Source organism: Pezoporus flaviventris, unplaced genomic scaffold, assembly GCF_033815535.1.
Source record: "Pezoporus flaviventris isolate CSIRO_AGI_PZ_B2104156 unplaced genomic scaffold, CSIRO_AGI_Pfla_v1 ptg000277l, whole genome shotgun sequence".
NCBI lineage: Eukaryota > Metazoa > Chordata > Aves > Psittaciformes > Psittacidae > Pezoporus > Pezoporus flaviventris.
In genome coordinates, this window is record NW_026892824.1 from 130,308 (window position 1) to 149,163 (window position 18,856).

The 18,856-nt window shown below is 69.8% G+C and overlaps 5 protein-coding genes across 6 annotated transcripts; 4 read left to right on the top strand and 1 right to left on the bottom strand.

Annotated features, from left to right (window-relative positions):
* The first annotated feature begins 408 nt into the window (after positions 1–408).
* PRKAG1 (protein kinase AMP-activated non-catalytic subunit gamma 1) lies at positions 409–2,801 on the top strand. The gene is given in 14 exon segments (XM_061443049.1): positions 409–478; positions 617–720; positions 822–903; positions 979–1,037; positions 1,121–1,166; positions 1,274–1,328; positions 1,411–1,537; positions 1,851–2,016; positions 2,116–2,153; positions 2,257–2,310; positions 2,313–2,388; positions 2,391–2,404; positions 2,486–2,534; positions 2,537–2,801. Coding segments are annotated over 13 exon segments (885 nt in total). The 5' UTR covers positions 409–478; positions 617–648; the 3' UTR covers positions 2,584–2,801.
* Positions 2,802–3,047: 246 nt separating this feature from the next.
* LOC133263309 (basic proline-rich protein-like) lies at positions 3,048–4,913 on the top strand. 2 transcript variants are annotated; one of them, XM_061443030.1, is made up of 3 exons: positions 3,048–3,147; positions 3,680–3,757; positions 3,856–4,913. In XM_061443030.1, the coding sequence occupies exons 1-3, from the start codon at positions 3,137–3,139 to the stop codon at positions 4,862–4,864; spliced, it is 1,098 nt and encodes a 365-aa protein (XP_061299014.1). In that variant the 5' UTR covers positions 3,048–3,136; the 3' UTR covers positions 4,865–4,913. The 2 variants fall into 2 exon arrangements, with proteins under 2 accessions (XP_061299014.1, XP_061299013.1); XM_061443029.1 differs by lacking the exon at positions 3,048–3,147 and having other exon boundaries at positions 3,349–3,757.
* A 4,659-nt stretch (positions 4,914–9,572) lies between these two features.
* Positions 9,573–12,069, bottom strand: WNT1 (Wnt family member 1). The gene is made up of 4 exons (XM_061443020.1): positions 11,325–12,069; positions 10,830–11,083; positions 10,338–10,603; positions 9,573–10,130 (listed from the first exon to the last, which is right to left on the bottom strand). The coding sequence occupies exons 1-4, from the start codon at positions 11,837–11,839 to the stop codon at positions 9,642–9,644; spliced, it is 1,524 nt and encodes a 507-aa protein (XP_061299004.1). The 5' UTR covers positions 11,840–12,069; the 3' UTR covers positions 9,573–9,641.
* A 1,569-nt stretch (positions 12,070–13,638) lies between these two features.
* ARF3 (ADP ribosylation factor 3) lies at positions 13,639–16,141 on the top strand. Its single transcript, XM_061443019.1, is given in 6 exon segments — positions 13,639–13,890; positions 14,468–14,657; positions 14,779–14,889; positions 14,998–15,009; positions 15,012–15,121; positions 15,324–16,141. Coding segments are annotated over 6 exon segments (837 nt in total). The 3' UTR covers positions 15,486–16,141.
* Positions 16,142–16,716: 575 nt separating this feature from the next.
* On the top strand, positions 16,717–18,856 carry FKBP11 (FKBP prolyl isomerase 11). Its single transcript, XM_061443046.1, has 7 exons — positions 16,717–17,044; positions 17,113–17,456; positions 17,735–17,800; positions 18,159–18,249; positions 18,353–18,386; positions 18,481–18,551; positions 18,623–18,856. Exons 1-7 carry the CDS (start codon positions 16,717–16,719, stop codon positions 18,838–18,840), a joined length of 1,152 nt encoding a protein of 383 aa, XP_061299030.1. The 3' UTR covers positions 18,841–18,856.

Consider the following 18,856-nt stretch of genomic DNA (forward strand, 5'->3'; position numbering starts at 1 on the left):
CTGACACCTCCCCCCTGGGGTGCTGGGACCCGACGGGAGGGGAAAGGTCGGTAACGGGAACGGACGGGGCGCTCGGTGGGGAAGGTTCCGGTGGTGGCGGAAGTGACTGCCCGGAGCCTGGCGGAAGTGGGGAGGTGGCGGGACCGAGCGGGGCCATGGAGGTGGGAACGGGAACGGGGACGGGAGCGGGGAAGTACCGGGGACGGGCGCTGAGACGGGTCGGGGAGGAACGGCAACGGGAGGGAACGGGACCGGGAGGGTACGGAGGAAACCGATACCAGGAGGGGACGGGAACGAGGGGAATCGGGGACGGGAGGGAACAGGGACCGGGAGGGGAGGGGAACGGGGGAAAACCGGGTCCGGGGGTTTCGGAACCGCCGCGACCCGAGCCGTGTCCGTCCGCAGGATCCCGGCCCCGGTCCCGATCCCGGCCCGGCCGCAGAGGTCCCGTCGGAGCTGAGTCCCCCGGGACTGGAAGGTGACACCGGGAGCGTCGGGGGGGGGGGGGGGGGGGGGGGGAGAGGGCGTCCGGGGGCTGCAGGGACCGGGGGGGCTCAGGACCAGGGTGCGGGGGGTCCCGAGTCTGAGGGGGTCACCTCACGCTGCCTGTCCCCAGGCCGCCCCCCCCGCGGTGCCTACACTACATTCATGAAGTCCCATCGCTGCTACGACCTCATCCCCACCAGCTCCAAACTGGTTGTGTTTGACACCTCCCTTCAGGTGGGTCTGGAGGCTCCTCACCTCCCCCCACCCCAGCAGGGTCTGCACCTAGGGGGGCCCTGCTCCCCCTGTGACCCCCCCCCCCCGTGCCCCCACTGCAGGTGAAGAAGGCATTCTTCGCTCTGGTCACCAACGGCGTCCGCGCAGCCCCACTCTGGGACAGCAAGAAGCAAAGCTTTGTGGGTGAGTGAGCGGGATGGGGGGGGATGGGGGGGGCTGCGGGACCCCCCTCACCTTGTCCCGTCCCCGTCACCCCAGGCATGCTGACCATCACCGACTTCATCAACATCCTGCACCGCTACTACAAGTCACCCATGGTGAGGATGAGGGGACGCAGGTCCGGTCTCTGCCCACCCTGTGCTTGATCCCAGTTGATCCTGGTTTGTGTCCTTGCACCCAGGTGCAGATCTACGAGCTGGAGGAGCACAAAATAGAGACTTGGAGAGGTGAGGGGGTGGCTGCGGGTGCCTCCTGCCCTGCCCAGGGCACCCAGAGCACTGGGGCTCTGCTCCATGGGTGCTGCCGCTGCCCTCAGCACCTCCTCTCCGTGCAGAGGTTTACCTGCAGGATTCCTTCAAGCCGCTGGTCTGCATTTCCCCCAATGCCAGGTACCACAGGGAGAGGGGCAGCGCTGGCAGCACCCTTGGGTGCGAGGCAGGGTCCCCAGTCCCATTTTCCTCCTGTTTGCAGCCTCTTTGACGCCGTCTCCTCCCTGATCCGGAACAAGATCCATCGCCTGCCCGTCATAGACCCCGACTCAGGGAACACCCTCTACATCCTCACCCACAAGCGCATCCTCAAGTTCCTCAAGCTCTTTGTAAGTCCCATCACTGCCCCGTGGCAGTGCCGGGGACCCCCCCTGCAACAAGCCCAGCCCTGGCTTGTGCCAGGTACCACCGAGGCGCTGGAGCGGAGGAGTGGGTGTTGGAGGGGGGGTTCCCAGGACGCTGCATGGAGCCCGCAGCCCCAGAGCCGGACCTTGCCTGTGCCCGGGGGTTCCCCAGCCCCCACCGTGCCCCCCCAGCGCTTTCTGCTTTCACTCCTCAGGACCACGGCCCAGGCTCCCCAGGAGCCAGGGGCAGCCGGAGGCGAGCCAGCATCAGCACTGTCCCCCTCCCCGTCCCCTGCAGATAGCAGAGGTCCCAAAGCCCGAGTTCATGGCCAAGACGCTGGAGGAGCTGCAGATCGGCACCTACCGCAACATCGCAGTGGTGCGCACCAGCACCCCCATCTACGTGGCTCTGGGCATCTTCGTGCAGCACCGCGTCTCTGCGCTGCCCGTTGTCGATGAGTCAGGTGAGGACAGGGCCTGGGGTGAGGCCACCACGTGTGTGGTTGTCCCCAACCCCTGTGGCTGTCCCCATCCACGTGGGATCCGTTCCTTTCCCTCCCCAGGGCGGGTGGTCGACATCTACTCCAAATTCGACGTGATTGTGAGTAGCTGTGGACTTGGGGAAGGGGCAAAGATTGTGCTTGGGGGGGCTCTGTGAGTTTTGAGGGTCCTCACTGTGTCCCCAACACTTCTGCCTGCCCCAGAACCTGGCAGCTGAGAAGACCTACAACAACCTGGACGTGACGGTGACGCGGGGCCGCTGCAGCATCGTTCCCACTACTTCGAGGGCGTCCTCAAGTGTTACAAGCACGAGACGTTGGAAACCATCATCAACCGCCTGTGGAAGCAGAGGTAAGAAACCCCGGGGGTGACAGGCAATGGGGGGGGCCCGGGGTCCCTGCACCAGCGTCATTCCCCGCCATGTCCCCCCAGGTTCACCGGCTGGTGGTGGTGGACGAGAGCGACGTGGTCAAGGGGATCGTCTCCTCTCAGACATCCTGCAAGCCCTGGTCCTCCCACAGGGCCCCTGAGGCATTTGGGTGGGGGGATCAGCCCCCCCCAGTGCCCCCCCTTTCCTACTCTTGGGGACACCCAGGTTGGGGGCCCCACTCACCAGCAGCATCCAGCAATAATCCAGCCATGGGGTAGCACTTCCCTGCGTGGGGAGACCTCCCCACACTGCACCTTGTGCCCCAAAGCCTGGCGGGTGCTGGGGGGGGCCCTCTTTTGGATTCCCCCCCCATACCCCACACCCCCCCATGCGGTTTCACTGAATCTGGGGCTTAATCGCCGTCACTCAGCTCTGTCCTGCCAGGGGCGGCCCCCCTGCACCCCCTGTGCCCCCCAGCACTCCCCATGCCCACTCTGGGCCATGTCTGCACCCGGCACCGCTTCCAGTGTGGAGAGAAGCCACGAATAAACACAGAGCTGGCACGATCCCGCCGAGGGGCACTGGGGGCGGGGGGGGGCCAGGAGGGGCTTCATCCTCCCATGTGTGAGGGGGAATCTGCTGAGCTCACCCAGACCCCAAATCCCTGTTTGTTCCGCCTGTGGCTTTACTCAAAGGCCGGGATTGGCGCCGGGATGGGGCCGAGGTGGATGCGGGGACCCCCCGGTGTGGGGGGGGCCCGGTGGGGCACTCCCGGAGGGGGAGGCGCGAGGCCGTGCTGAGCCCGGCACATTCCTGTCCGGGGGGGAGCCGGGAGGTGCCTGCGGCCGCGGCCAACACCGGCTCGGGAGAGAGGTGAGAGCCTGGACCGGGGGGGTGCTCCGGTGCCGCTGCCGGTGGCGGTGCCGGTGCTGGTGCCGGTGCCGTTGCCGTTGCCATGCCGCCGCCGGAGGGTTGCTAAGCTCCGCTCGGAGCCCGCGTGGGCTGCAGTGCTCGGTGCCAAACCCGCTTTGGCGCAGGGGGGAAGGGATCCCGGGGGGGGTGGGGGGGGCAGCACCCCTGGGACGGGCGTTGGGGTCCCCGCCGTGCGCCGCGGGGAGGCCGGTGCGGGGCCGGGCGCGGGGGGCAGCGGGCGCACGTGTGGCTCCGGCGAGGCTCCGGCCCCCCGCGGCCATGCAGCGGATCCGGGAGCGGACCCAGCTGCTGCTGCTGGAGATCGACACCGTGGCGTGTTGCAGCCCCCCCGGCGCCGCGATGGCCGCGGGGTGCGGGCCCGCGCCCCCATGGACCTACCGCCGCATCGCCAGGGAGTACGCGTGAGTCGGGGAGGGGGGGGCGGCACGAGCGGAGCCGGGGGGGTCCCATCCCGTACCCTGCGTCTCCCGGCCCTCACGTCCCCGTCTCTGTCTTGCAGGTACCTGGAGAAGCGCTTCGTGGCCGAGCTGGCCCCCCCTTGGCCCCCCCGCTCACCCCCATCACCTGCAGGACTTCGCCTCCCGCCCCCCCCCGCCTGTGAGACCCGGCCCCGGGCACCCCCCACCCGCTGCCATCCTGAGGGGTCCCGGGGCTGGCCCCCGCCGTGCGCACCCCGTGCCCCAGGGCCAGGGGCCAGGCCGGGCCCCCCCAGCTACGAGGCCCACATGCAGCGGATGCAGGCGGCCCACGCGCGCCGGGGGGGGCCGCCCCCCTATGTCTCCCCCCCCCGCTTACGACGCTCCCCACCGCACCCTGCAGCTCCGGGCCCCCCGGGCCCCGCGCAGCCCCGCCCGGGCCCCGCGGAGCCGAGGGGCTGTGCCGGGTGGCTGGAGCCACACTCTGCCCCGGGCGGCCACCGAGGCCCGGCTCCGGCGTCCCCGCGGGATGCCGCCATCCCCGGCGGGCCCCGGCAGCCCCCGGCACAGCCAAACGCTGCCGCGGGCTGCAGGGAACCGGGCCCGGGCCCCGGGGGTCGGCAGAGGGCGGCGGGAGGCAGGGGGGCCACGTCCTCATCGACGCCACCCGTGTGGTGGTCCGGGCCCAGTACGTGCCCCCCGTGCAGCGGCAGCAGGTCCGGTACATGGGGGGGTCCCCGGGGCCCATCGCGCCCCCGGCAGCCTCCCCGGTGCCCCCGGGGCTGTCACCCCCCCGGCCGCCCCCTCGCCGCCCCGGGAGCCCCCCCGGAGCCCCTGGCGCAGCCCAGGGGGGTGCGGGGGCCCTCGGGGCCGGTTCCCGCCGCGGCGGCCGGTGCTGTACGCGCAGGCTCTGCGCGAGGCTGTGTCCCGCATCCGCCGGCACACGGCCCCCGACTCCGACTCCGAGGCCGAGGGGGGCCCGGGGGGGTCCCGGTGGCGGCACTGCCGGGACCCCCACACCTACAGCAGCAGCAGCAGCAGCCTGGAGAGCACCGGGGCCCCCCCGGCACCGCCAGCCCCCCATGGGCCTGAGGGGCGGGGTTTGGCGGGGTGGGGCTCGATGGGGCGGGCCTTGGCGGGGTGTGGCGGGGCGGGGCTCGGGGCTGACCCCAATAAAGCCTGCGGGATCCCCATGCACCGCCTTCGCCCCTGTGTGTGCACGAACGGGGGGGCCATCGCCCTCTCCAGGCGCCCCCCGAGTCCCTGCTCCTGCCTCACACAGCCCAGCGAGGTCCGAGCCCCCAGCCGCGGTGCCGGGGTCACTCGGAGGCCCCGGGTGTCCCGGTGGCACCGCAGTGGTCACGGCGGGGCTGGGGACATGCCATGTCCCCCCCCCCTCGGCCTCCCCATAATGAGTACGTGAGTGCAGCACCTCTGGCCCACTGCCATCGGCCCCACGTCACGGCCGGAGGGGGACCCCGGGTGAGTCACGGTCGTCCCCCCCCCCGAGAGGCCGCCACCTCTTAGTCACTCTGCGGGGGGGCCGAGCCCCGCGGCCAGAGGAAACCGCACAAATAACGTGGCCAATTTGCACGTTATTTAAAACCGGCTCCTTCCCCCGCCCCCCAGCGCGACCCTGTCATTATCCCGGTGACACCGGCCCGGAGGTCACGGCGTGGGGCAGGGGGACCCGGGGGGGGCCGCTCGTGGGCAGCCCCGCGGCCACGTCACCCCACGCATCCTGGCACCGCACCGGGGTCTGGGCTGTGCCGGTGACCTGAGCCCAACGCGGCGCGGCCACGGCCTGGCAGGGCTAGATGCGGTTCGGTATGGCCCGGCCCGGCCTTGGCACTGCTTGGCACAGCTCCGCGCCGCTGCATGACCCAGCACGGCTCGGCACGTCCTGGCATGGGCGGCTCCAGCTCACCCGGCTCAGCACAGCCCAGGGCAGAGCAGCGCGGCTCGGGGCATCCTGGCTCGGTGCATCCCGGCTGGGCCCGGACGCGCTGCCCGCCCTGGCCCTGGGTGTCCCAGACGCGGGGGAAGCGGCGCGGCCCTTTCCGTGGCTCTGCTCCTGCCCAAACCCCCGCCGGGAAAATCACCTTCTAATTCGGGCTGCGCCGGCGCCAGCACCGCTCCCCCGGGGCCACCCCGGATCCCCCCGGCTCTCGCCGCTCCCCGCTGCCAGCGGTGGTGCCCACGGGTGGCACCGGGAGTGACCCATAGGGTACCGGAGTCCCCACACCGGGCCGGCGGTACCGCCCGTAGCCGCCAGGTGTCGCAGCGCAGCCGGTGACCGACGGCACCGAAAGCACCGGGAGGCACCGGGGGTCCCGCCCCGGGAGCGGGGACCCTGCTAGAGGGACCGGAATGGCCACTCTGGTGTCGGTCTCCCCAGAGGGCCGTGAACTCGCGCGTGTCAGCGGTGCCGGTGTCCCCAGGGCCGTGCGGACACGAGTCGTACCAGAGAGCAGCAGCCGTGCCTGTACCGGTGTCCCCGTAACCCCATAACCCCCGTGTGTCACCGTCACGGGCCACACCGTGACCCGCATGTGCCAGCACCCACTGATGGCTCCTGCATGCGTGTGGTGCCGGCCACACCGTGGCCATGCCACATCCCTGCTGAACCACATCCCACCGTGCCAAGCGCCAGCACCGGCCCTGCCGCGCTGCCGGTGCCGGCTGTGCCCGGTGGGAAGGAAAGAGAGGGAAGGGAAGGAAGGGAAGGGAAGGGAAGGGAAGGGAAGGGAAGGGAAGGGAAGGGAAGGGAAGGAAGGGGGATGCGGTGAATGCCGCATTGTGGTGGGGTTGGAGTCACAGATAATTACCTCAATTAGTTACAATGGCAGAGTAATAAATACGGGCTTAGCGGCTCCTTCCCCACTGCGGCTTCTCAGATTAATCCAGCCCAGGCGAGCGGAGCTCAAAGGGATGATGGACAATTCATTAAACTCGCACAAGGCACCCGTGAAGTCCGGCGTTAGCCCCCGGCGGCTCCAGCTTTGTCCCTAATTGTTCGTCTCGGGCATTGGTCACCTATGAGGGAGTGGGTGATGGCGACGATCCCCCCGCGGCTGGCATGCCCCGGGGATTAGAGGCCAGCCCTTGCCACCGTTGCTGGGCGCCTTGGCCCCGCGCCGGAGGAATGCGGTGGATGGATGGGGGGGGGGCTGCGGCCGGACAAGCCGGGAGCTGACGGGATGAGGGCGAGGGGAGCCGGGATGGGGCTCGGTTCAATGGCGATGGGATGCGGATGGACCCGGTGGTGGGATGATGCCACCGGGCAGTCGGCGCAGCTGGGAATGGCTCTGTCTCTCTGTCCTGCACCTCTGGAAACAGCCCTGTCCCTCTGTCCCGCACCTTTGGGCGTGGCCCTGCCCTTCTGCCCTGAACCTCTGGGCACTGCCCTGTCCCGAACCTCTGGGCCCTGTCCTGTCTTTCTGTCCTGCAATTTTAGGCATGGTCCTGTCGTGAATCTCTGGCCACTGTCCTGTCTCTCTGTCCTGCACCTTTGGGCATGGCTCTGTCCTTCTGTCCTGCACCACTTGGAATGACACTGTCCCTTTGTCTTGCACCCTTGGGCACTGTCCAATCCATCTGTCCTGCACCCCTGCGTGCCACCCTGCCCTTCTGTCCTGATTCTGTGGGCACCATCCCATCTGTGATGCACCTCTGGGAACGGCACCTTCCCTCTGTCCCGCACCCCTGCACCGACACCCCCCCCACGCCCCAGCCCTTCCCATCCCACATCAGGCCCAGCTTGTGGCCACCATCCAGCTGCTCCCCGGCTTCCCAGATGTGACGGGCTGACGCGGGGCGGGACCGCCCTGGCCCTGTCCCTCTCCCTGGCCCTGCTGCGGCAGCGGCTATTTCCAGCGCGGGGTGGATGTGTCCGCGCCGGGGAGGTCCGGACCCTGCAGCCGGGTGCACCCCCCCCCCCCCCGCCCCATGCCCGGGCGCCCCAGGCCGGGGGTCGCTGCGGTGCCCGGCCGTCACCGGCCTGCAGGAAAAGCTGAGTAACAGAGGTGACTTATAAGAATGTCATTATCTATATTCCTGACTCCCTACCGCAGGAAAACAGGCTATTTTCATGCCCTGTGCGTGTGCAGAATTTAGCAGGCAGATAACTCCCGGCAGGCGGGAGATGCTCCCAGGGCTATTTCTGGATGTGTTCCTTTCCAGTCGCTTTTCCTCGCAGTTCTTTCTGCTCTTTCACCCCGCCAGGCTGTGTTTGTACCTCGGCGTGGACAGCGGGGGCCCCCGGGGGTTATTTTTCCCCCCTCCTTTGCGTCTAAACCATCAACTTTTCCACTATCAGCTCCGGGGGATATTTCTGGTGGTGGCAGCGTCATTCCTCAGCCTTTGATGCCGCCCCAGCTCTGGGGCTGTGGGGACCCCCCCACTGCAGGTGGGCACTGGGGCATCCCTGAGGCTAGATGTCACCGTGGCCCCGGGGCTGGGTGAAGGGGCGGAGGTTACAGCTACGTCCAAGGTGTGGAGTTAGGGGGCAGAGGGTGTGAGTGAGCCCTGCACCTGCCCCAGTGGATGCCAACCCCAGTGGGATACCCATCCCAGTGGGAATCTTGTCCCGCAGGAATGCCCTTCCCAGGGATGCCCATTCTATGCCCAGCACTGTGGGATGCTTATCCCAAGGGAAAATCCATCCCATGGGAATGCACAATCTCAGTGGGATACTAACTCTGGTTCGACACCCACCCCAATGGGATATCCTACCTAGTGGAATGCCCGTCACAGGGGGATTCCCATCCCAGTGGGATGCCTATCACAGGAGGAGCCCATCCCGGTGGGATGCCCATGCCACCAGGGCACCTGCCAGCCGCGGAGCTGCACCCACCTTTGCCCCGGCCTTTCTCGGGCTGCAGCCAGACCCCACGCATGAGTGTGGGGCTGCGTGTGGGGCCAGTGGCCGGTCCCGGCCCTCTGGCCCCGGCCCCCATAACCCCAGTGCCCTCCCTGGCCCCCCTCCTCCCCCCGGAGCCGAGGGGAGCCGTCAGCGCCGGCCAGCAGCGGTGATGGACGAGGCTCATTCCCTGTCTGCTGCCTTGTACCTCCCGTGGCCGATCCCAGCGCCCGGCCCTGGCGGCACCAGCCCCGACGCCCCGGCAAATTCCAGTGCTGGAGATACCGCAAGCCCAGGAGCCATGGTGATGGGCTCCCCGGCCATGGGGATGGACGCCCCAGCCAGGAGCGGCGGCAGCGATGGCTGGGGCTGGAGACGAGCACAGCGGGAGGAAGAAGGGGATGGGGATGACGGAGAGGAGGAGAGGGGAGAGGAGAGGAGGAGAAGGGTGGGCAGCCAGTGGATGTAGAGGTGATGGATGGACAGAGAGGCTGGACTGTGTGCAGTAGGGGGCTTGTGTCTAGCCCCATAGCTTGGGGGACAGGGGAACATTGCTCATTCCCTCCCTTCTTCAGCACCTCCAAGTGAACCAGCACAGGACTGATAAAAATATATCCTTTATTCTTCTCTAAAGGCTATCAGTGAAACCTGGAACAAAGCAGCATTATTATTATTATTAATTATAATTATTAATTATTATTATCTTTCATTATAAAAAACAGGGCCTGGGCCAGCAAAGTTTGGGGGGGGGGGGGGGGTGTGGCATCAAACCATCCACAATAAATATTGTATTTTACAGTAAGAAGGGGATGGGGGTCCCTGGGACGGTGCATACTGGCACCGAGCCCCCAGACCGGGTGCTGGCCCCAGGGTGGGCCAGGCCAGGCCAGGCCACAGAGGGTCACAGAGACAGCCATGGATGCCTTCAATCCCCACCAGGCACTCGTCATTGGGGGTGGCATAGACCCCCTCCCAGGGCCGGTGCAGGGGGGTCCCACTTGGGGGGGTTCACAAGCACTCGTGCAGCACCTGCGTGTTGGTGCAGTTGAGGCAGCTGACGTGGCAGCACCAGTGGAAGGTGCAGTTGCAGCGCTCAGTGACGCGCTGGGTGCGTGTGCGGTACCCGCGCCCACAGCACAGCAGCTCGCACCCATCCAGCCCCGGCGAGGAGCTGTTGCAGAACCTCCCGGTCGTCCCCGCCGTCCCTGTCTTCCCGCTGTAGGTGCAGAAATTGGGGGACTTCTCGAAGTAGACGAGGTCGTGGGGCGAGGGGGGTTTGTGGGCCGGGTTCTCGGGCTCCAGGTGATGCAGCTCCACGCGCGAGGCCCGGTTGCTGCCCTTGTTGCCGTAGATGACGCGGGAAGCCCCATCGAAGCGGTCCTTCAGGACGTCGCCCACAGCGCGGAAGGTCGGCAGCCGCATCCAGCACGTGCGCACAGTGCAGGAGCCCGACATGCCGTGGCACTTGCACTCCTGGCGCATCTCGGAGAACACCGTCTGCAAGAGGAAGGATGGGGAGGGCATGGGGCACCATGAGCTCCGGCATCCCCGCTGCCCAGCAGCATCGCGTCGTGCTCAGCCTGCCCAAAGCCAGGTGGGAATTCCCATTGTAACGGTTCCCAGTGTGTGCATGGGGACAGGGTAGGGTCCGCGGTGGCCGTGCCCCCCCCCCAGGTGCTGCCTGCAGCCCCCCTGTGCCCTCACCATGCGCCCAGCCTCGTTGTTGTGCAGGTTCATGAGGAATCGCAGGTCTCGGCCCTTCTCACTGGAGTCCACAAACTCCCTCCCAAAGAGGCGCCCGAAGTCGATGTTGTCGCTGCAGCCTCCCCAGTGCCAGTCAGGGCCCCCGGGGCCGCGGCGCCGGTAGTCACAAGTGCAAGACTCGATGGAACCCTCGGAGCAGGACCGTGCCACCGAGTGCGTGACACCGGCGCTGGTGATGGCGAAGATGAACGCGGTCTCCCGGCAGCCTGCGGAGGAGAGCAGGGCCTCAGGGTGCTGTTGGATGAAGAGGGGGCACCCAGCGGCACCCCTAACCACAGCCACAACGGGATGCTGATGGGCTGGGAGCTGGCGATGCCCCGTGGTGAACCGAGGGTGCTTTGCAGAGCATCCTGGCTCTGGGGCGCCGCGGGGGGGGGGGGGGGGGAGGGGGCGGGTAGCCCCACGCCACCTCCCGCCGCCCCGTGGCCTCACCCCGGTTAACGATCTTGCCGAAGATGTTGGGACCCTGCGAGGTGGGGCAGTTCCAGCGGCGGTTGCGGAACTGCCACTTGCACTCCTTGAGGGCGGTCTGGAGGCCGGAGCTGACGCTGTGCAGGATGCCGGGGTTCTGGCGGATCAGCTTGCGCTGCTTGCGGCTCAGCAGCTGCAGGCTGGGGTCCAGCACCAGCTGCACGTTCTTGGAGTCCGTCAGCAGGTTGGTGGACGAGGCCACGTTGATGATGCCCCTGCGGCACAGGAGGGGACGGTGAGCACCGGCATCCCGCTCCCTGCCTCAGCCCTCCCCTCTGATCCGCTACCAGAGCATCCTCCGACCCGCAGCCGCGGGTCACAGCCCCGTTGGTCCCCCCCGGGTTGCACCTGCGCGCCCCATCCTTGGCTACGGGGCAGCCCCCGCCGTGCCGGTGCCAAGCCCCGCTCCGCCCTCTGCTCCGGTGCCGGTGCTGCTGCCGGTACCGACGGACTCACCACCACCGCCCGCTGTTGTTCACCGCCAGCGTGTTGGAGAGGGAGGAGAGGGCCAGCGCCCAGAGCGCCCGGAGCGCCAGCCCCAGCGCGGCGGCTCGCATGGCTCCGGCACCGGGAGACCCGGCAGAGTGCGCGGGCGAGCGGCCGCCGGGGTATTTATGGTGCCGCGGAGCCCCCGGCCCGGCCGCTACATCCACGCGTGTTTCCGGACGCGCGGGGCGCAGGGAGGGCGGGCGGCTCCGCTGCGGGCGGGGTGAAGGGGGACGCGGGGACCGCTCCACCGGCAACGGGCTGCAGCCGATGCCCGGGGCGCGGCGTCGGGGCTGCGAGGCCCTGAGCTCCCTGCCCGGTCCCTGGAGCGCGGCGTCGGAGGTTCCGTGCGCGGTGCCCGCTGCCCGCTGCCCGGTACCGGTGCCGGGCGGTCCGTGCGCGGTGCCCGGCGGTTCCCCTGGGAGACGGCGCGGCTGGACACGGCTCGGCGCGGCTGGTGCGCAGCGCTCAGCACCCGGGAGCATCTTCCAGCCCCCTTCCCTCTTATAGGGGCGGCGCGGAGGGTCCCCGTGGGCCGGTCCCGCCGAACGGGGCCTCCCCGCGTCCTCGCCCTAACAATGGGGAGCGGCGGGGCCGCGGCACCTCTTATGGGGCGACCGGAGCTGCGGCGCCGGGCCTGTCCGTCACGGCCCGGATTAGCCCGGCGGGTGGCTGCGCCCCGGCCCCGTGCCCAGAGCGCGGCTGATGGGGCGGGGAGGGGGACACCGGCTGCCGCCCCCCGCCCTCCCCACGCACCGGCCCCGGCGAGGGGAGCCCAGGACAGGTCCCGGCGCAAGCAGTAACAGGACCCGGAGTAGCCCAGGACGGGCCTGGACAGCGCCGGGCGCACGGAGGGAGCTGGGGCCGGGAATGGCCCAGGATCCCCCGGGGCAGCCCGGGGCGCACGGGGGAGTGGAGTGCGGGGATCTCCCGGGATAGCCCCGGGCGCACCGGGGAGCCGAGGCTCGGGACAACCCGGGGGCGCCGCGCCGGGACAGCCGGGTTCGGAGGGCGGGGACTAGACACGCAACCCCAGGGAGAGGGACCGTCGGGGCTGCGCCGGACCCCTCTCCCTTCCCGGTCCGTGCCCGGCGCGAAGGGGCGGCCGCGATCTCCGGCCCGAGCCGGTTGTGGACGGGGCCCGACGGCCGGTTCTGCGCACCGGGCCTCCCATGAATGTGGCCGTAGGCGCCCGCAGCGGGTGCAGCCCCGTGCCCCGGGGCACCGAGCGGGGGTCGGGATGAGGGGATGGAGCGGAACGGAGATGGGGACCCGGACCCCGCGTGCCCGCAATTCTCGGTGGGGACGAAGCCGCTGCCCGCCCGGGTGCGAACTCCCCGGTGCGGGGCCGGAGGGGTGGGGGGGCCTGAGTTGAGCCCCCCCCCGTCTTGGCGGGGTGCGGGGCGGGTAATCCCCCCGCAGCGGTTTCCCCGGACCAGTCATGCGGGGCCGGATTAGCCCGCTCGCCCGTCACGGCCCGGGGCCGCCGCTCTCCATTTCAATTCAAGGGCGGACAAAGCCCGGGCTGGCAGCGGATGGGGGGGGGGGGGGCTCGCACCGGGGACCCCCCCTCACCCCTCCCTCGGCCCAGGGTCTGCTCCAGGCTGGCGGCTCCCGCACTCCCCCCGCCCCGGTTCCCGGCCGGGCCGGGCCGTGTCCGCGCCCTCGGGCCGCCGCCCCGTCGGGGCTCCCGGGGCTGAGGTCAGCGGCCGCGGGGAGGCCCCGGGGCGCGGCAGGGAGGGCCCTGCCCGGGGCTGTGCCACCAACGGCGGGGCCCAGACATCCCCGCTCCATCCCGGGACCCTCCCGGGGTCCCCGCGCCCCTGCTCCCCCCGTCCCGTTTGGCGGCGGACCCAGGACGGAGGAAGTGATGCTCGGGACTCCCCCCCAGCCCCGGGGTGCCCGCGGGAGCGCGCAGCGGCTCCCGCAGCCGTGGGGGGGGGGGGGCGGCGCCGGTGCCAGTCCTGGATGGGGCGGGAGGGGCGGGGGACACGGGTCCCTTCCCGCCGCGCCGAGCACGGGACGGTCGGAGACCGGGACAGCCCCGCGCCCCCTGACGGCCCCCGCCCGGCCCCTGAGCACCGGGGAGGCCTCGGTACCACCGGTACCGGGTCCCCGTGGGGGCCTCATCCCTGTCCCACCAGTGCCGGTTCTGGGGTCCCCGGGGCACCCCTCTCTCCACGTAGCTCCCCCCCCCGGGGCTCTGCCCCCGGTGCCCATAGAGGGGTCACCGGGACCCCCCCTCCCGGTGCATCCCCCGCCCCGCACTGCTGCAGCCGCTGCCATGGTAACGGCTCGCGCCTCTCGCGAGCTCCGCGCCCCTCCTTTCCTCGCGATCCCCCCGGGTCCGGTACGGGGGGGGGGGGGCGGGAAGCGGAGTGCGGGGGGGGGGGGGGGAAGGAGGAGTAAAGGGGGGGGGGGGGCCCACCGGGAGCTCTCGCGAGATCGGCGCGATCGGGCCTCCGCTTCCGGCGGCGGGAGCGGTGCAGAGTCAGCTGCGGGCGGGGGGAGCCACCGGTACCGGCACCGGCACCAGGTCTGGGAGGGCAGCACCGGGGGAGGGGGGGAATCGGCGGGGGGGCGGCACCGGGGGGGCTCTGCACCGCCCGGGGGGGTGGGGATGCGGCGGGGTTTGGGGATGTGGACCCCCGGGGGTTGCGGGCATCGCTCCGGGGGTGATGCGGGGGGGGGGAGCGGTTTGGGGGTGCGGTGCGAGCCAGTGGGGGTGCGTTGGAGGGGCGCATTGGAGCGGAGGGGTGTGATGCGGTCGGGGGGAGCAACGGGGGCGGCAGCAGCTCAGGGGCGGGAGGGGCCCGCCGCGGAGCGGGGGGGCTGCAGCGCGGGGGGGGTCGGGGTTTGGGGGGGTGCGGTTTTGCGCCCCTCACCCCCCCAGAAGTGCTGGGTCCGTGCCTCAGTTTCCTCCAGTGCAGCCTTGGCCTGGCCCCTGTAGGTGCAGCGCGGGGGGGGCACCCCCAGCACGGCCCCTTCATGTGGGGAGCAGCCCCATGGCCGCAGGGTTCTATCCCACACAGGGGTGTCCTCAATGTCTGCACCCCCTCCCCTTTTCCGTGTTTTGAGGGTCACCCCCCAATCCCAGCCCTGTGCCCCCGCAGGATCCGGCCTCGCCTGCGGACGGAGCCAGCGCCGTCGTCACCATGGGCAACATCTTCGGGAACCTGCTGAAGAGCCTCATTGGGAAGAAGGAGATGCGGATCCTGATGGTGGGGCTGGACGCTGCCGGGAAGACCACCATCCTCTACAAGCTGAAGCTGGGGGAGATCGTCACCACCATTCCCACCATAGGTGAGCAGGGCTAAGGGTTTTGGGGGGTCACTGGGCACAGACCCCTCCCCATCGGGGCTCCTTGGGTTGGGGTTCGTGGCCCCCACATGCCTCAGTTTCCCTCCGCTGTTGCTCCTCACAGGGTTCAACGTGGAGACAGTGGAGTACAAGAATATCAGCTTCACCGTGTGGGATGTGGGTGGGCAGGACAAGATCCGGCCCCTCTGGAGGCATTACTTCCAAAACACCCAGGGTAGGTGCCCCGCGGGGACATGGACGGGAGGAACGCGGTCACCGGGGACGGGGGGAACAGTGGGCCGAGGGTCCTGCGCTCCCAGCAGCGCCCGGTCGCTGTCCCCAGGGCTCATCTTCGTGGTGACAGCAACGACCGGGAGCGGGTGAATGAGGCACGGGAGGAGCTCATGCGGATGCTGGCAGAGGATGAGCTGCGGGACGCTGTCCTCCTTGTCTTTGCCAACAAGCAGGTGGGGCTGGGACCATCCCCGGGGTGTCAGGGCTGGTGTCTGGGTGCCTGTGCCCATCCCTGGGTTATTGGGGCTGGTGTCTGGGTCTGGGTGCCTGTGCCCATCCCCGGGTGTCAGGGTCAGTGTCTGGGTGCCTGTGCCCATCCCTGGGGTGTCAGGGCCGGTGTCTGGGTCCCTGTGGCAGCCCCGTCTCTCCCCTCAGGACCTGCCCAATGCCATGAACGCAGCGGAGATCACGGACAAGCTGGGGCTGCACTCCCTGCGCCACCGTAACTGGTACATCCAAGCCACCTGCGCCACCAGCGGGGATGGGCTCTACGAGGGCCTCGACTGGCTCGCCAACCAGCTCAAGAACAAGAAGTGAGCGGGCGGGCGGCTGCAGGCCGCCCCCCCCGGGGCCCCCCCCCCGGACTCCCCCATCCCTGCCCCAGTTGGGTTTTGCTTTCTCTTCTGGCACCAGTTGCTGTGGGGGTCTTTTTCCGCCTTGTTTTGGGGTCTCCCCTCGGATCTCGTGTGTGCGTGTGTGGAAATACAGCTCTATGGATCGTACCTGGGGGGGGACACGGGGGCTGGGTGCCCGGGGGGATCACGCTGGGGTACCCCATCCCCGTGCATGTCCCTCCCCTTCCTCTGGACCAAATGTGGGGGCTGCGGGGCCGCAGGGGGGATTTGGGACTATACACCCCCTCTCCCCCCAACCCCACATTCCCCACCCCGGGGGTCCCACACGTCCCCAGCACCCCCCATGTCACTTTGAGGCAGGTCTCCTCCCCTGCACCCCATCCCTGTGCCAGCATCGTGATTGTATGTCCCAGCCTCTCACGGACAGACGGATGGACGGCCCCATTCTGTACCCCCCCAGCACCATATTTATACCCCCGGTCTGTGCTTGGTGTGACGTGTTGCTGCGGCTCTGCCCCGTCCAGGGACGTGTGTACCCCCCTCCAAGCCCCCTCTCCCTGCGCCTGAGACGGTGGGTGACCCCCAGCCCCCCCTTGGATATTAAACATGTTTTATGTAGGGCTGCCCCACGGCAATTCTTCCACAGCCCCCCCCAGCGCAGGGTCTGGGGAGGGGACAGTGATGGACAGCACCGGGTTGGGTTTAATTAGAAAGAGCTTAACGGGGCGAGGGGAGGCTGGGGGGGGGGGGGAACTCCCCTTTCCCAGGCTCATCCTTAGGAGAATATTGGATGAAATGGTAAATCCCATTAGTGCTAATCCCAGCCGGGGCGTGGGGATGGTGCCAGCGCCAGCATGGCCGCGAGTGGGGCTCAGCCCCCCCATGTCAGGACCTATGCAGGGGACCGGCGTTGCTGTCCCCGTCCCTGTATCTCCCTTTGGGTTGGTGCTGCTGCCACCGCATTGGGGGTTCCCCCTACACGGGAAGGGGGGGGCCGGTGCCCGGGCTTCCCCGGGGTGCTGGGAGCCGCGGAGCCGGTTCCCACCGGTGCCTTTGTGCGGTGAGGACCGGCGCGGCGCTGACCCGGCGGCCATAATCCCATTAATGCCCCGTCCCTCCGCCGCCAGCGCGGCTTCGCCACCTCTCGGCAACCGGGGCTGGTATGTGCGGGCGCCGGTGGGGCCGGCGTGCCGATGCTGTCGTCCGGGAGCTGCGCCCGGGCCTGCGCCGGCAACGGGGCCGCTGTCACCACCGGCGTAGGGCGGGGGAACGGGGCTGCCCCCGTGTCCCAGCGTCCCCTCCCGAGCCGGGGCTGCTCCCGTGTTCCCCAGGGCTCTGCGGTGACCCCAGGGGCAGGGGCTTGGGGGCCCCTCTCCGTGCAGGGCCCGCTGCGGGGCTCAGCTTCCCCTGTCCCGCAGGGGGCCGGGAAGGGCTCTGAGTGCGGGACGAGAGGCGCTCCGCACCAACGGGAGCCGGATCCTGCTCGGTGCCGATTCCTCCGGGCTCTGCTGCCGCCTGCTGGTACCGGTCCCGCCGCCGCTGCCCTGGGACGAGCCCGCCGCCCGGCTCAGCGGGGATCACCGGGGCAGTCACCGGATGGGCACCGGTGCTCGGTGGCAGCCCGGGCTGTGCGGCACCGGAGCACAGGCGGACGTGTGTCCCGGACACCGGAGGGGGGAACCCCCCGCTCCGTCCCCACCGCAGCTCGCTGCTTGTCCCGCAGACCGGTCCCGGGGGGGCGGTCCCGGGGGGGGGAGGCGGGGCCCGGGGTGAGCACGGGGCAGGACGGGGCGGTCTCGGTGCCGCCGCCGCCGCCAGCCCGGCCATGCCGTCCCCCGCCGCGCTGCTGCTGCTGGTTCTGCTACTGCCGCCAGCCCGCGCCGCAGAGAGCGAAACCGAAACCGGGGCTCGGGACCTGCGGCTGGAGACGCTCGTGAGCCGCGGGGGAGCCGGGAGGGGAGCGCGGGAACCGGGGCTGCGCGGGGAGCACCGGGCACCGGACCCCCCCGGCGGCGACCTCGGGCGGTACCGGAGAGTGGGGACCCCGGCGGTGCGGCGGGGAACGGGAGCAGCGGAGGGAAGCGGCTGGGTTGGGGGTACCGAGGCAGGGAGTACGGCTCACGGGGCCCCCGGGGGGCACGGAGCGGGGTCCGCGCACCCCGAGGATGGGGTGAACCCGTCCCGGTCCCCCGTGATCCCGTCTCGTTGCAGGTGCCCCCCCCCGAGGGCTGCACGGAGCTGTCGGCGCCGGGGGACACGGTTCACATCCACTACACGGTGCGCGGCGGCAGGAACACGTCAGCACAGCGCTGCGCCGGGCGGGGCGGGGGGGCGGCTCCGGCACCGGGGGGGGGAGCACCGGGGTGGGCATAGGGGCAGTACCGGGGAGGTTCAGGAGCAGGCGTGAGGATGGCAAGGGGGTGGCACTTGGGTGACCCTGGCACTAGGAGCAGCGTGGGGAGGTCCCCAGGGTGGCACCGGGGTGGGCGTGGGGATGGCACCAGGATCTGCGTTGTCCTGCGGAGGACAACGGGAACTGCCTGGGGTGGCAGTGGGACAACGCCGGTACCTGTGTGGGGCAGAGCCAGCCCGGGCGCCGGTGCCAGTGCCGGTGATGGAGCCGGTGTCCCCGCAGGGCAGCCTGGAGGACGATGGCCGCATCATTGACACCTCATTGAGCCGGGACCCGCTCCAGGTGGAGCTGGGCAAGCACCAGGTCATCCCCGGTGAGCACAGGGGGTCCCGCGGGATGTCACTGCCTGTGCCCAATGGGCTTTGGGGTGCCCCCGGCCAGCCCTGCTCACCCGTTTACCCCCCGATTCCTCACAGGCCTGGAGCAGAGTCTGCTGGACATGTGTGTTGGGTAAGCTGGGCAAGGGGCACAGGGGAGTGTCCCCAGGGCCACCTGGGGTGTGGGTCTAGCCCCACAGGGCACTAACAGTGTCTCACCATGGCAGGGAGAAGCGGAGAGTCATCATCCCCCCTCACCTGGCCTACGGCAAGCGGGGGTCTCCCCCGTCCATCCCAGGTGAGTGCAGCCCCTTGGGGTCCCCGTGGGGTCTCCGCCAGCCCCACTGAGGCTCTGTCTCCCCATCGCAGGGGAGGCGGTACTGCGGTTTGAGGTGGAGCTGGTGGCTCTGTCCCGCGCCGGTTACTGGCAGAAGGTGCTGAACAAGGTGGTGCCCCTGCTGTGCTTGGGGCTGGTGCCAGCGCTGCTGGGGCTCATCGGGTGCCACCTCTACCACAAGGCCAGCAGCACCAGGCTCTCCAAGAAGAAGATGAAGGAAGAGAAGAAGAACAAAGCCAAAAGGAAATAAATCCTTTCCCTGGGCA